Source organism: Mesoplodon densirostris, chromosome 15 (genome assembly GCF_025265405.1).
Source record: "Mesoplodon densirostris isolate mMesDen1 chromosome 15, mMesDen1 primary haplotype, whole genome shotgun sequence".
NCBI lineage: Eukaryota > Metazoa > Chordata > Mammalia > Artiodactyla > Ziphiidae > Mesoplodon > Mesoplodon densirostris.
In genome coordinates, this window is record NC_082675.1 from 26,812,125 (window position 1) to 26,824,470 (window position 12,346).

A 12,346-nucleotide genomic window follows, 5' to 3' on the forward strand; every position below is an offset into this window, starting at 1 on the left:
TGCCATGGCAGGTGTGAGCTCAGGGGTCCCTCCCCACCTGTGCTGAGCAGCCCACAGTGAGGACTCGGGGCCCCCCTGCTGATCTCCCTGAGCTCTCTCCATGCAGCTGTCTCTCCTCCAGATAGAAAGCCAGCACCAGGCTTTCTAGCTGCCTTGACCTCTCTCAACACAGGATTCTCTCTGCTCACCTCAGGGAGATCCCTGGGTTTCTCCTGTCTTGGCTGCAGCCTGGACACTCCCCAGTAGCCTTCTGGGGCATCTGTAGGGCTTGCCTTGTTTCCGTGCTCTAAGGAATCACTTACTGTCTTCTGCTGCCTATTGTCTAATGACTGAAAAGTGTTACTTCATGTTTTTTTTCTAAGCCGTTGCTTATATCAGGTTGGTAAATACAGCCTAAGGTGGAAATAAAATGGCCTGACTGCTTATTTTGTATAAATTATTTTAAAATTAATTTATTTTATTTTTGGCTGCATTGGGTCTTTGTTGCTGCACGCAGGCTTTTCTTTAATTGCGGCGAGCGGGGGCTGCTCATCGTTGCGGTGCGTCGGCTTCTCATTGCTGTGGCCTCTCTTGTCGCAGAGCACAGGCTCTAGGCGCACGGGCTTCAGTAGTTGTGGCACACAGGTTCAGTAGTTGTGGCTCACGGGCTCTAGAGCGCAGGCTCAGTAGTTGTGGTGCACGGGCTTAGTGCTCCACGGCATGTGGGATCTTCCCAGACCAGGGTTCGAACCCGTGTCCCCTGCATTGGCAGGCGGATTCCTAACCACTGCGCCACCAGGGCAGCCCTTGTATAAATTTTTAACCTTTTTTATTGATTGCTAGGAAGAGGCTTTATTTATTTGTTTATTTATTTATTTATTTATTTGGTTGTGCTGTGTCTTAGTTGTGGCAGACAGACTCCTTAGTGGCGGCTCGCTGGCTCCTTAGTTGTGGCAGGTGGGCTCCTTAGGTGTGGTATGCGAACTCTTAGTTGTGGCATGCATGTGGGTTCTAGTTCCCTGGCCAGGAATCAAACCCGGGCCCCCTGCATTGGGAGTGTGGAGTCTTAACTGCTGTGCCACCAGGGAAGTCTCGCTGGGAAGATGTTTATAATGGCTGTATTCCTATTCACAGTTCAAGTGTGTCTCCATCCATGCTCAGACATAAAATGACCATTGGAAGCTCATGGGACAATAATGTCTGATAAGACCTTAAGAAACCAAAAGATTTTAGAGATTAATTTAAGACGTTGGGTCTCATTTGCGTGCCACATAGTGACAACCGCCTTGAAGCTGAGGGGCCTCACATGTATACTTTCGTTCCCAGCGTGAGTGCATCTCTATCCACGTGGGGCAGGCGGGGGTCCAGATCGGCAATGCCTGCTGGGAGCTGTACTGCCTTGAACATGGAATTCAGCCCGACGGCCAGATGCCAAGTGACAAAACCATCGGCGGTGGGGATGACTCGTTCAACACGTTCTTCAGTGAGACCGGGGCTGGCAAGCATGTGCCCAGAGCCGTGTTCGTGGACCTGGAGCCCACCGTGGTCGGTAGGTACCCTTAGACTCAGAAGGGGAAGCACAGAACCTTTGCTGGGTTCCTCCAGATCAGAAGCCCGAGGTAGTTTCCAAGGGGAGCTGCTAGGAGAGGGCACCTTTCAGTGGCGGCCACCCAGGAGACAACAGAATGTCACCCTAGAGCCCGTTAGACCCAGGCCACAGAGAGCGCCCGGCAAAAGTCACGCTGATGTCTAGTACATCAGGGCCATTTCAGCAACGCCCTGGGGGTAGCTGTGGGTGTGAACGAAACATGCACACGCAGAACCGCCTGTGCGGTGTGAGCACTCCCCCGCCTTCGGGAACCGGCCACACTGGCATTTGTTCCCCGGGTTGACTGGACCTTCCCGGGGCCATAAACGGCAGATGAGGCATGTGTATCACACGGAGACCTTTTCTGTGAGACGCTGACGCTGCTGGCCTGCGAGGCGCAGCACGTGCCTGTAGAATTGAAGGTCTCCCCGGACCTGGCCATCCCGGTGAGTCAGCGACCGTCCTTAGAGTCTCGGGCACGCTGTCCTCCCTGCAGATGAAGTGCGCACGGGGACCTACAGGCAGCTCTTCCACCCGGAGCAGCTGATCACCGGGAAGGAGGACGCGGCCAATAACTACGCCAGAGGCCATTACACCATCGGCAAGGAGATCGTCGATCTGGTCCTGGACCGGATCCGCAAACTGGTGAGAAGCGCCCTGGGAAGGCCTCCTGGACAGGAGGGGAGGCCCGGGATCTCCCTGGGACATCACTTTGGCAAAACCCAGCAGAACCATGAGTGCAGGGTCTTCCTTTCCGGTGTGGCCGCAGTGCGTCCACGTCTGTAACTGCTAAGTGTGACGCGTGTTCCCTGTGGATGGGTTGAACCCGTATAGTGAACCTGCAGAGGAAGAGTGTGCCGTGACCGGGGCCCATGGGGGCCCGTGGGGGTGGTGCCACGGCTCGTGCGGGCGTGGCCTCACGGCCTCTGCTCTCCCGCAGGCGGACCTGTGCACGGGCCTGCAGGGCTTCCTCATCTTCCACAGCTTTGGGGGCGGCACCGGCTCGGGCTTTGCGTCTCTGCTCATGGAGCGACTCTCGGTGGACTACGGCAAGAAGTCCAAGCTGGAGTTCGCCATCTACCCGGCCCCCCAGGTGTCCACAGCTGTGGTGGAGCCCTACAACTCCATCCTGACCACGCACACGACCCTGGAGCACTCGGACTGTGCCTTCATGGTGGACAACGAGGCCATCTACGACATCTGCCGGCGCAACCTGGACATCGAGCGGCCCACGTACACCAACCTTAACCGTCTGATTGGGCAGATCGTGTCCTCCATCACGGCCTCCCTGCGCTTTGACGGCGCCCTCAACGTGGACCTGACGGAGTTCCAGACCAACCTGGTGCCCTACCCCCGCATCCACTTCCCCCTGGCCACGTACGCCCCGGTCATCTCGGCCGAGAAGGCCTACCATGAGCAGCTGTCCGTGGCCGAGATCACCAACGCCTGCTTCGAGCCGGCCAACCAGATGGTCAAGTGTGACCCTCGCCACGGCAAGTACATGGCCTGCTGCATGCTGTACAGGGGGGACGTGGTCCCCAAAGACGTCAATGCGGCCATCGCCACCATCAAGACGAAGCGCACCATCCAGTTTGTGGACTGGTGCCCGACTGGGTTCAAGGTAGGCTGGGCGGTAAGACGTGTTCACCTTTCCGCCCGCGGCAGATCCTGGGATGGGGTGCTGCTCCTTTGTGGAGGGTACCCTGATACAGGGAAGCCGGGCTGGGTCATGGATTAGTGAGCTGCGGGACAGTTTTCATTCCTTCACTGGTGTCTCTAGAACTTCCTTCCTGAGTCATCACATGATACAGCTCTGTGAGTGTATTTTTTACAGAAATTACCTGGAGGAGTTCTTGGGTGGAAAACATAGGTTGATTTAGAAATAAGATGTTTTTTCTTACAGTAAGTTTTCTTAGAATAGAAATATAGGAATTTTCTGGGCGTTTTGGTAACTTGTGGGGATATTTGAACTTGGGGCACTACTGTAAACTGTTGTCTCTGAATTCCACTTGATTCCATCGTCATGTAAAAATTACATCCAATTTAAGTGTCGTATGGAACGTTTGGTTTACAGCACTGTCATGAATCCTTTTGTGGAGAAGTGGAGATTGGGGAGCCTATACAGTATGTCCTGGGTTGTCTTCAGACCCAGCTTGCTCCGACCTTCCACTGGACACAGGACAGAAACCTTGCTCCTTACTTGATTCCCAACCTTCCCTCTGGGAATGGAACTGTGCTTCCCTGAGCCCTGCTCTTAGGGCCTCCGCTGGCTCAGACCCTCACTGCTGCGGTGGGTTCTTACCTAGGAGTCTGGGTTTCTTCCTCTGGTCCAGGGCTCAGCACAGCTGGCCGACCCATCACCTGGTTTTGTGAATGGTTTCATGTGAGCACAGCCGTCCCCGCTTATTGGCTCATTGCTGTGGCAGGTCTTATGCTGCAAAGACAGGGTTGAGTATCTGTGACAGAGCCCCTGTGGCCCAGCAGCCTAGAACGTGTGCCGTAGACCCCTTGACAGGCCCTGTATCTCCTGCTAAAACCTCTGGTCACGTGATCCCTGGTCTGAAGCTTGGACTGCCTCTCCCTTGGTCCCAGTGCTGGGATCTCATTCCCTCCCTCTTAGCGTTCATGTGGGCCACGTCCACGGCAGTGGTCACAGCGTCAGGGACCTCTAACAGTGTGCTTGTCACTTTGCTATGTGTACACTGTTTGTTGGTAAAGCAGGGGGTGTGACCTGCCCTCACGATTCTGCCACAGTTGTGTTCTCTGAATCTGCCTGGGTAGAAAAGGCTCAGCTACAGACATTAATCCCCACCTTGTTGAACCCTCTGGAGAAAATAACATATGAAGAATCCCAAGCAGTGTCCCTTCTTAGAGGGAAGATAGTCCTATCACCTGGGTACCTATCACATGTCACAGTTGCTGGGACACAGGCCCTCCAGCAGCTTGGGTGTGAGCCAGGGTGGCAGGCTCTGGGGCTCCTCTTTCCGTTTTCCTTGTCTGGCAACCAGAACCCTGCTTTCCTGGCACCTTGCCTGGCACACAGCTGGGCCCAGAGTACAGGGTGGCCCCAGCCTCCCCGGGTTGCCAGAGGGCACCTCCATGCCTTGTTTCCACGAACGCAGCCACCATTCCTGGATTGACGGAAGCTTCACGCAGTGCTTTCTCCCCTTCTTTGGCAGGTGGGCATCAACTACCAGCCCCCCACAGTGGTCCCAGGGGGAGACCTGGCCAAGGTGCAGCGGGCCGTGTGCATGCTGAGCAACACCACGGCCATCGCCGAGGCCTGGGCCCGCCTAGACCACAAGTTCGACCTCATGTATGCCAAGCGTGCCTTCGTGCACTGGTACGTGGGGGAGGGCATGGAGGAGGGCGAGTTCTCGGAGGCCCGGGAGGACCTGGCAGCACTGGAGAAAGATTATGAAGAGGTGGGCGTGGACTCGGTGGAAGCGGAGGCCGAGGAAGGGGAAGAGTACTGAATGCGAGGGCGCGGCTAGTGGTCCCCTGTCCCCCGCCAACTGTCATGTTACAGATGTTTATCTACAGTTTCTGAATTAAACCTCTGTCTCTTGTGCTCACCTGGAACATGCTCATCTGTCCACAGGAGCAGGGAGGACCCCTCTGCTGGGCCATGTGGACGGCTGTCCAGCTGCTTGGGCTGTGCTGCTGGGGTGGGTGGACCTACATCTGTGAGGAGCCTCTGCTTATGTGATGTGAACCAAGGGCAAAAAGTCAGTGTTTCCAATCCAAGGTTTAAAAACACACACAAAAAACAAATAGTGCTAGGAAAACTGAGTTAGGTTTTTTCAATTGAATTTGCCATTTTTCAGGCTTCTTTATTGACGGGACAAGTGGACTAAGGTGTAAAAGCTTAGAATTGGAGTTTGAAAACCTGAGGTCCATGTAAACCTGTAAAACTGGGGCAAATGTGGAAGGTCAAGACATTTTGGGGGAAAGGGTTTTACTGGATTCTCTGTGGCATGCATGACCCACAGAGGGTTAAAAGCTCTAGGTCACAGCCCTTCTGTGCTCAAATCCGTGCTGCATCTGAGTGCCCTGGGAGGGCCTCAGTGAAAACGCAGAAGACCTGGTAATACGCGCATTTTCTCACAGGCTCAAAAATGAGGTCGGGGAGGTGGGGTCACTGGTTGAAGTCACTTGTTGGTTCAGCTGAAGCATGACGAGGACCAGCACACAGAACTAATTCTAAATCTCTGTGCCTTAATATATTCAAAAGGTAACAGAAGACATCTTGAACAGACCCTCAGGTTTTCAAAGAGGTTTATTACCGACGGGAGGAGCAGCCTGTCTGAGAGGCTGGCGGCCCGCGGCGGGCCCGTGCAAATCCTCTTGCTCAGGTGTTGCTCCGCGTGGGGCTCTTCCCCGGCCCGCCCCCCTTGGGCAGCCTGGTGGCGCTGGGCTGGCGGGGCATCCTCTGGCTGGATCCTTCCCGGACGCCGCGTTCTGGCAGCGTCGGTCCTCCGCCAAGGGCACCGCTGCCTTTGTTTCTCCCTGAGCAGACACAGAACACAGGCATTAGCAACCGGGCAGAGGCCACCTCGCAACACCTATTGTCTGTGTCCCGAGAGCCGTGCCAGGGGCAGATCGGCGTGTCGACCCCCAGCAACTGCCCTCCCCGTCAGACATGGTGACGCAGGAAGCATGTTAGTCAGTCTTCTGGATTTGGATCTTGGAAGCTCTTCCTCATACATTTTCCTCCCTCTCCCCTCAGTGTTCTACAAATATTCAGGTTCACTGGGTCCTATGACTGGGCTCCTGCTGAGGACGCGCCCTGTCCATGGGGCGGTCACGCTCAGGTGCAGAGCACAGTTCCGGCCGCTCACCCACTGGTAACCTGCCAGCTTTAGTCTGTCTTGTGCCGACAGCCAGGAAGGTCTGCAGTCATGCCTGGGCCAGTGCCTGTGGCATCAGCAACAGAGAGGACCCCGGGGGACAAGCGTGCCTGGGTCACAGTCCCTCCCCGCTGGGCCTGCCTCAACCTGGGCTCTCCTTCGGCCCGCAGCTCTGACCCCCAGTCTCCATCCCGGTGTAGTCCAACAGCCTGCAGTGGGGAACCGGGGGCTCTTGGACAGAAGACATGACAGTTTCCTAGGGGCTTGTTAAGTTGTTGCTGCTCACCGGCTGTCACCTTGGGCAAGGGGAGGGACCTGCATTTGAGACTCAAGTCCGTGCTCTAATCCTCACACCTAGCTTCTCCCCAGGACTCGTGCAGGGATAGGATGGCCCTCCTCAAGACACTTTCTGGGAAAGTTCTTCCTCAGAGAGCAGGAGGTCTGTGCTGCCTGGCACGGAGGGGTGGGTTGAAGTGGCATCAGCTTGGAACCCTGAAAGCTTGGGTTTCCCTGGCGTTGCTTCTCCCTCGAGAGCCCGTGTGTACTCGACTTGACAAAAGTGTAGTAGTAATGGGTTCCCCAGTGCCGGGTGGAGTAGACAGGAGCGTGTGGTAGGGTGAAGCCGGGCCAACTCTGTCCCAATGACTCCCGGAGACAGAAGCAAAGAGAAACATCACCCCTCATCTCTGGTACAAATGCTAATCTCTGGTCCCCAGTGACTGGTCCTGTGAGTGCATGGGCCCCACCACCCTGCAGGGTCTCCCAATGTGCCAGTGCCCTGCTCAGGCCATGCTTCCCCCTCCCCACCAAGGCTGAGCCAGGCCAAATCAGGTCCGTGGAGCCCGTGGCCTAGCCCCGGGTGCCGGGTGCTCCCAAAGCACAGCTCAGGCGTAGCTCCACCGCAAGCAGCAGGGCGGGTCCCAGATGCAGGCCTCACTTTGAAGCCAGCTTTGCTTTGGCTTGCACATGTGTGTTTCCTCTCCCTCTCAGTGTAATGACCAGGGTCCCTCTGGACACTCAAGGATGAGAGGAAACTAGAAAAGAGCAAGTAATGTTCATCTTTAAATCTGACGAGGCCGATAAACTTTGGAAATAAGAAACCAGTGTAACTCTGAGTCATAGAAGGTGTCAAGAAAACTATTTAAGGATGAAAGCCCATTTATCCAGCTCAGTGTGATTCTTAGAACCCTAAAGGAATCACATGCTTTGGACATTCGTGGGGAGACCCACTCAGGCCTCGTTTTACACGCGGCTGTGGAGGTCAAGAAGGTTTGCAGGGCCCAGTGGACCCAGCAGGGGGCGTCTGGGAGCTCATCAGGCCTGCTCCAGCTCCCTCCTGACAGGGTTATTAGGGTCCAATGGAATGCAGTGAGGACTGGGGCTGAGCCAAGGGTGACCACAAGCTGCGGTGGGGGTGGTGGGGACATGCTCCCAGGCCTGGTTCCTGTGGGGCCCTTTTAAGGGTCAAAGACAGACAAGGGTGTCTGTTAAAAACAGTCTGGTTTACTCTCCTACCTCTGAAACCAGCTGTGGCCACTCAGTGTTGGATGCCCCCTAATGAAGCAAATGTCCCAAATTCACCAGCCCATTGCCACCCGTGACTCAGGGGGGCCCTGAAGCTGGGGAACCACCCAGACCCGGTAGGACCCACTCTACCATTGACCTTTGGAGTGGCCCCCGGGACCCCTGATCACCCACCCTGAGAGCTCTGCTGCAGAGCTGGGCGGGAACGAGAATTATAGAAAGCCCCAGAGCGCTTTCTCCTGGGTGGTGGGCGCACCCCCTTATGGAGTTACAGGCCAGATGGCTGCTGAGGCCAAATGTCAGTGACCGGCTGTGAGCCAACACTGAAGACATATTGTGTGTGGAGGGGTGGGGGGACGGGTGGGTGAGAAATGAGAGGGAAAGAATACACCACAGCCCTGCTATCTGCAAGGCCGGCTGGTGGGGTCTGGTGGCCAGGATGAGTGGGCAGCCAGGGGTGTGCAGAGCACACAGCAGGGGCTTGATTGGTGCTTCTAGAACAGATACAGAACAATGCACAACACGGACTGCACATGTGCGCTTTAACCCTTAACTCAGCGCACACTTCTGGGGAGGTGATCCCCACATGGACGTGCCTGTGACCCCTCCAGGCACACAGCCCGACGCTGTGTTGGGGAGAAGCTCGGCCTGAGTGCTCTGCAGCTGCGCTGCCCCCAGAGATGGGCTGTGAGCCACCTGCGTGGTCGTTAGCTTTTTTAAGAGCCATGTTAAAAAGTAAAAGAAACAGGAAATTGACTTAAATGTTTGAATTAACCCAAACATCCAATATGTCATTTTAGCGGGTAATCAGTATAAAAGTTATCCATGAGGTGTCCATTCCCTTCTGGTGCCAACGCTCGGGTACCTGTTCTCATGGCTCCGCACAGCAGACTCCACCTTATGCTTTCTGGGGGGGACATCTTTTTAGAATGTGTGGTTTCCCTAAACTTCAACAGTACACAACTGAACCTAACTCCGCATCCTTACCAAGACAAGCCTAACCCCCCTGAGCTCTCAGGACAGAAATGGTGAGCCTGACAGGCCCCACAGGGCACCTGGATGGCCAGGGGACAGGAACCCAGAGAGCCAAGCCCTTGAGTGGGGCTCCAGCCCTTGGTCTGGGTCAACCTCACTCCGATTCTGAGGGAAAGCTAAGGCCAGCTGGCTCCAACGTTCCCAGACCCCCACCACCAGCCTAGACCAGCAAGGTCCCCCACTGCTTACTCTGTGACAATGCTCCTTATTTTCTCTACCCAGATCCTGCCATTAACCAGGTGACCGGAGATCTGTGTGGACAGATGCTTTGACATGCAGCCTCAGAGATCTATCTCATTGGCGGCCTCTGCTTCTCGGCCTCAGTGTACTCCTGGCACGGCCCCTCATCTGCCCTCTACCTCCACTGGGCATCTCCCCAGGGCCTCAGTGCCCTTGTACCCTGGCTGGTGGCTGCCCAGCCCAGCAGGACCTATGGCCTGAGCACTCAAGGGGAAACGACCCTGTGGGGTCCAGTGCCCCATGCCTCTCCAGTCCCTGGCCCGGGGCTTCCTCCCCACCTCCCATCCCTCTATGCGGTGCTCCCAGCCCCGCACCCCAATCCACCCTTGACGGCACCCTCTCCCTCCCTCCCCCCACACCCCAGGTCAGCCCCCTCCCAGGTGCTGCAGCAGCGCACCGGACTCTGCGGCTGGTGCAACGGCCCTGCCCCCAGTTTGTTAAACGCCTGCTGCTCCAGCAAGGCCGGTGCTGTCCTTCGAGACTGGACGCCCGTCACTGTCGGTATGTCTAGCCACTGGACAGACAGTGTGTCCACCCTGCAGCCCCACTGTGCCCTCAACACTGAGAGCAGGCCTGGCACTGAGCAAGGGAGGGAGTGGCAAAACCCCCGAGTGAGGGGATCTCTCCTTTAGTCCCCATGGTCCTCAGGCCCCCTGTCCAAGCTCCAGGCACACCTGGAACAGCAAGGTGGGTGATGCAGGGAGGGGCACGTGGGAGGGTGCAGCTAGAGCTCCCATGGGATTTCACACTCTAACACACCAGCCTCATCGTGCCTGGCAGTGCCTGGAAGGCACCCCCAGCTCAGGAACCAGGCAGTTGAGGGGACCCATGGTCTGATCCTCCAGGCAGCCAGGGGGGTGATGGCATCTAAGAGGCCCAGGTGCCTGTCACACCTCAGGCTTTGCTCTCCACAGCACACCACGCTGTCCCTTCCCCGCCCCTTGGGTGTCCTCCTCTGGGCTGGGGGCAGCTCTACAGAGCGCAAGTCTCACCAGCAGAGTTAGCCTTTGGAGACGGGGTGTGGGCCTGTCCTGTGAGCACTGCACTTGTCTCTAATGAGCGGAGCTGTGAAATCACGCCCTCAGTCCCTAAGCTGCGGGGCAGCGATGGCCCACTGGGTCCTGTCCTTGCAGCTCAAAGCTGCTCTGGCTTTCTGGGGGCCACAGCAGTTTCTACGGAAACAGGAGAGAGAACCAACCCCCAGAGATAAACCAATAAACGCAACCTGCAAAAGGAGAGAACAGGCAGCAAGAGAACCGGAGGGAACCGGGGGGCCCCGGAGAAAGAGGCGAGTGCGAGGCAGCTGGGCCGTGGAGCAGAACTGGAGAGGCCGCAGGCTGCAGGGCCGAGGAAAAGGAGGGCCTTGCGGGGGGGGTACAGTTCTCGGCAGAGAGAAAGGAGGCCGCTGGAGGTCAGAGAGAGACACAAAGAGAGCAGACAGTGTGCATCAGTGAGGAGGCCTGCACTCAAGTGCCCAGGGCCTCTCAGGACGGGGTCACAGGTGCCCAGGGCCCAGGCACACCCACCCACAAGGCCTAGCTGCCCTCCGCCCGAACGTCAGCCCCTTCTCAGGATGTTTCTGGCTAAGGAGCCAGCCTGGAGGTTCTGCTGCATTTCAGAGGGTTTCTGGAATGGGGAGCATAAGTGACAACCGAAGCGGATTAGAGCTCCATCATGACACCCTGGTCACCAGCACCTGCTCATCCCCCAGCCATGACTCTCCAGACTGAGGAAGCCCCTCGGGCCTCTGTACCCTGCCAGCCACGGCTTCCAGGCTGCGCCCACCCACAGCCCAAGGATGGAAGCTTCGCTGTCCAGATTCCTGGGCAGGACCTGGGCCGGGTGGGGTGCCAAGAAGGGCACGCAGGAAAGCCTCTGCCCCGCCCTGCTCCCTGAGGACTTCCGTAGAGGCTATACAGGCCGTGAGGACAGGGACCAAAGCTGCCTTGTTCCCATGTTTGAGGGATAAAAACGTTGAGAGCAGAGGTGGGGAGGAACTGGGGTCGCAAAAGTCCTAGACGAGGTCTAGCCTGCCTGGGTCTCCCACCCTGTGTCCTCCCGATCTGGAGGTGCACCCTCAAAGGTGGCAGCAAAGTCGAAGCTAGGGATGGGAGCCCAAGGGGCCAGACCTTGGATGGGCCCAGCCTGTCCTGGGACAAGAGGAACAGAAAGGCCTGGCCACTCACGGCCAAGCCCGCGCGGTGCCAGGCGCTGCTCCCCTTCTGCCCCCGTCCCCCTCCCCGCCGCCCGGGCCCGGCTCTGACCTCGGGTCTCAGGCACGCTGGGCGTGGGCAGGGGCGCCGCCGCGGGGTCCTGGGGCTCGCTCGCCAGCCTGTGCCCGGCGCACATGGACTTGAGCATCTGGAAGACTGCGAGGGGCGCCACGTTTAGCTTCAGCAAGTCCACCAGGATCCTGGCGAGAACACACGCTGCGGCAGTGAGCCCTACTCGCCCGGTCCGGCCGTCCCCGGGGACCCCGACTCCCCCGGACCCCGCCTCCTCCGGGAGCTCACTTGAACACGTCGGGGTCCATGGCGCCACCCGCCGCCTGCGCCAGCTCGAACAGCTCCATCTCCTCGGCGCTCAGCACCTTCTTCCGCCGCAGCGCCAGCTTCTGCAGGGCCGCCTCCAACCCCGATGGCGGCCCCGGCCCGGGCCCCGCGCCCGACGCCGCCATCTGCGGACCGCGGAGAATGTGCGCCGCTGGGTCGGGTCCCCGCTCCTCCCGACCCCGCCCGGTCCGGCCCGCCGCGCCCTCTACCGGCCCGCCGCGCGCCCCTCTCCCCGCAGCACCCACGCCATCCGGCGCTCAGACCCGGGCCCGGGCGGCTGCAGGCGTGCGTAAGACCGGACCCTTGGAGACGGGGCTTCCCCGCGCGCTAGCCGAGGTGGCGGCACCCAGTGCAGCGCGGGCATTCTGTGGGCGCTCAATAAATGCCCGTCGGGCCCAGAGCGTAACTGTTCCGCGCCGACTCCCCGGTAGGGGGCGCGCCTCGAGGCCCTAACGCACCGACGCATCTTCGCGCACGCGCGCTCCTTACGGCGGATTTCCCCGCTGCGCACGCGCGTTCCGCGGCGGGCCTTCGCTTTGCGCACGCGCCTTTTGCTGTGTCCGCCAGAGGAGGCTGCG

At 58.2% G+C, this 12,346-nt stretch overlaps 2 protein-coding genes across 2 annotated transcripts; one reads left to right on the forward strand and one right to left on the reverse strand.

Annotated features, from left to right (window-relative positions):
* Positions 1-1,305: 1,305 nt before the first annotated feature.
* LOC132503051 (tubulin alpha-3 chain) lies at positions 1,306-5,043 on the forward strand. Its single transcript, XM_060119397.1, has 4 exons — positions 1,306-1,528; positions 2,064-2,212; positions 2,508-3,188; positions 4,747-5,043. Exons 1-4 carry the CDS (start codon positions 1,408-1,410, stop codon positions 5,041-5,043), a joined length of 1,248 nt encoding a protein of 415 aa, XP_059975380.1. The 5' UTR covers positions 1,306-1,407.
* Positions 5,044-5,828: 785 nt separating this feature from the next.
* On the reverse strand, positions 5,829-12,173 carry LOC132503146 (mitotic-spindle organizing protein 2). Its single transcript, XM_060119557.1, has 3 exons — positions 11,730-12,173; positions 11,481-11,629; positions 5,829-6,076 (listed from the first exon to the last, which is right to left on the reverse strand). The coding sequence occupies exons 1-3, from the start codon at positions 11,891-11,893 to the stop codon at positions 5,919-5,921; spliced, it is 471 nt and encodes a 156-aa protein (XP_059975540.1). The 5' UTR covers positions 11,894-12,173; the 3' UTR covers positions 5,829-5,918.
* Between the last annotated feature and the right edge of the window lie 173 nt (positions 12,174-12,346).

What these genes read in the sequence shown, in the direction of transcription:
- LOC132503051 (XM_060119397.1), top strand. Translation starts at nt 1,408, where the DNA reads ATGCCAAGTGACAAAACCATCGGCGGTGGGGATGACTCGTTCAACACG. An exon ending in CCTGGAGCCCACCGTGGTCG is followed by an intron (nt 1,529 to 2,063) that starts GTAGGTACCCTT and finishes TCCTCCCTGCAG; the next exon opens with ATGAAGTGCGCACGGGGACC. An exon ending in GGTGCCCGACTGGGTTCAAG is followed by an intron (nt 3,189 to 4,746) that starts GTAGGCTGGGCG and finishes CTTCTTTGGCAG; the next exon opens with GTGGGCATCAACTACCAGCC.
- LOC132503146 (XM_060119557.1), bottom strand. Translation starts at nt 11,893, where the DNA reads ATGGCGGCGTCGGGCGCGGGGCCCGGGCCGGGGCCGCCATCGGGGTTG. An exon ending in ATGGACCCCGACGTGTTCAA is followed by an intron (nt 11,630 to 11,729) that starts GTGAGCTCCCGG and finishes TGTTCTCGCCAG; the next exon opens with GATCCTGGTGGACTTGCTGA. An exon ending in CAGCGTGCCTGAGACCCGAG is followed by an intron (nt 6,077 to 11,480) that starts GTCAGAGCCGGG and finishes GTGTCTGCTCAG; the next exon opens with GGAGAAACAAAGGCAGCGGT.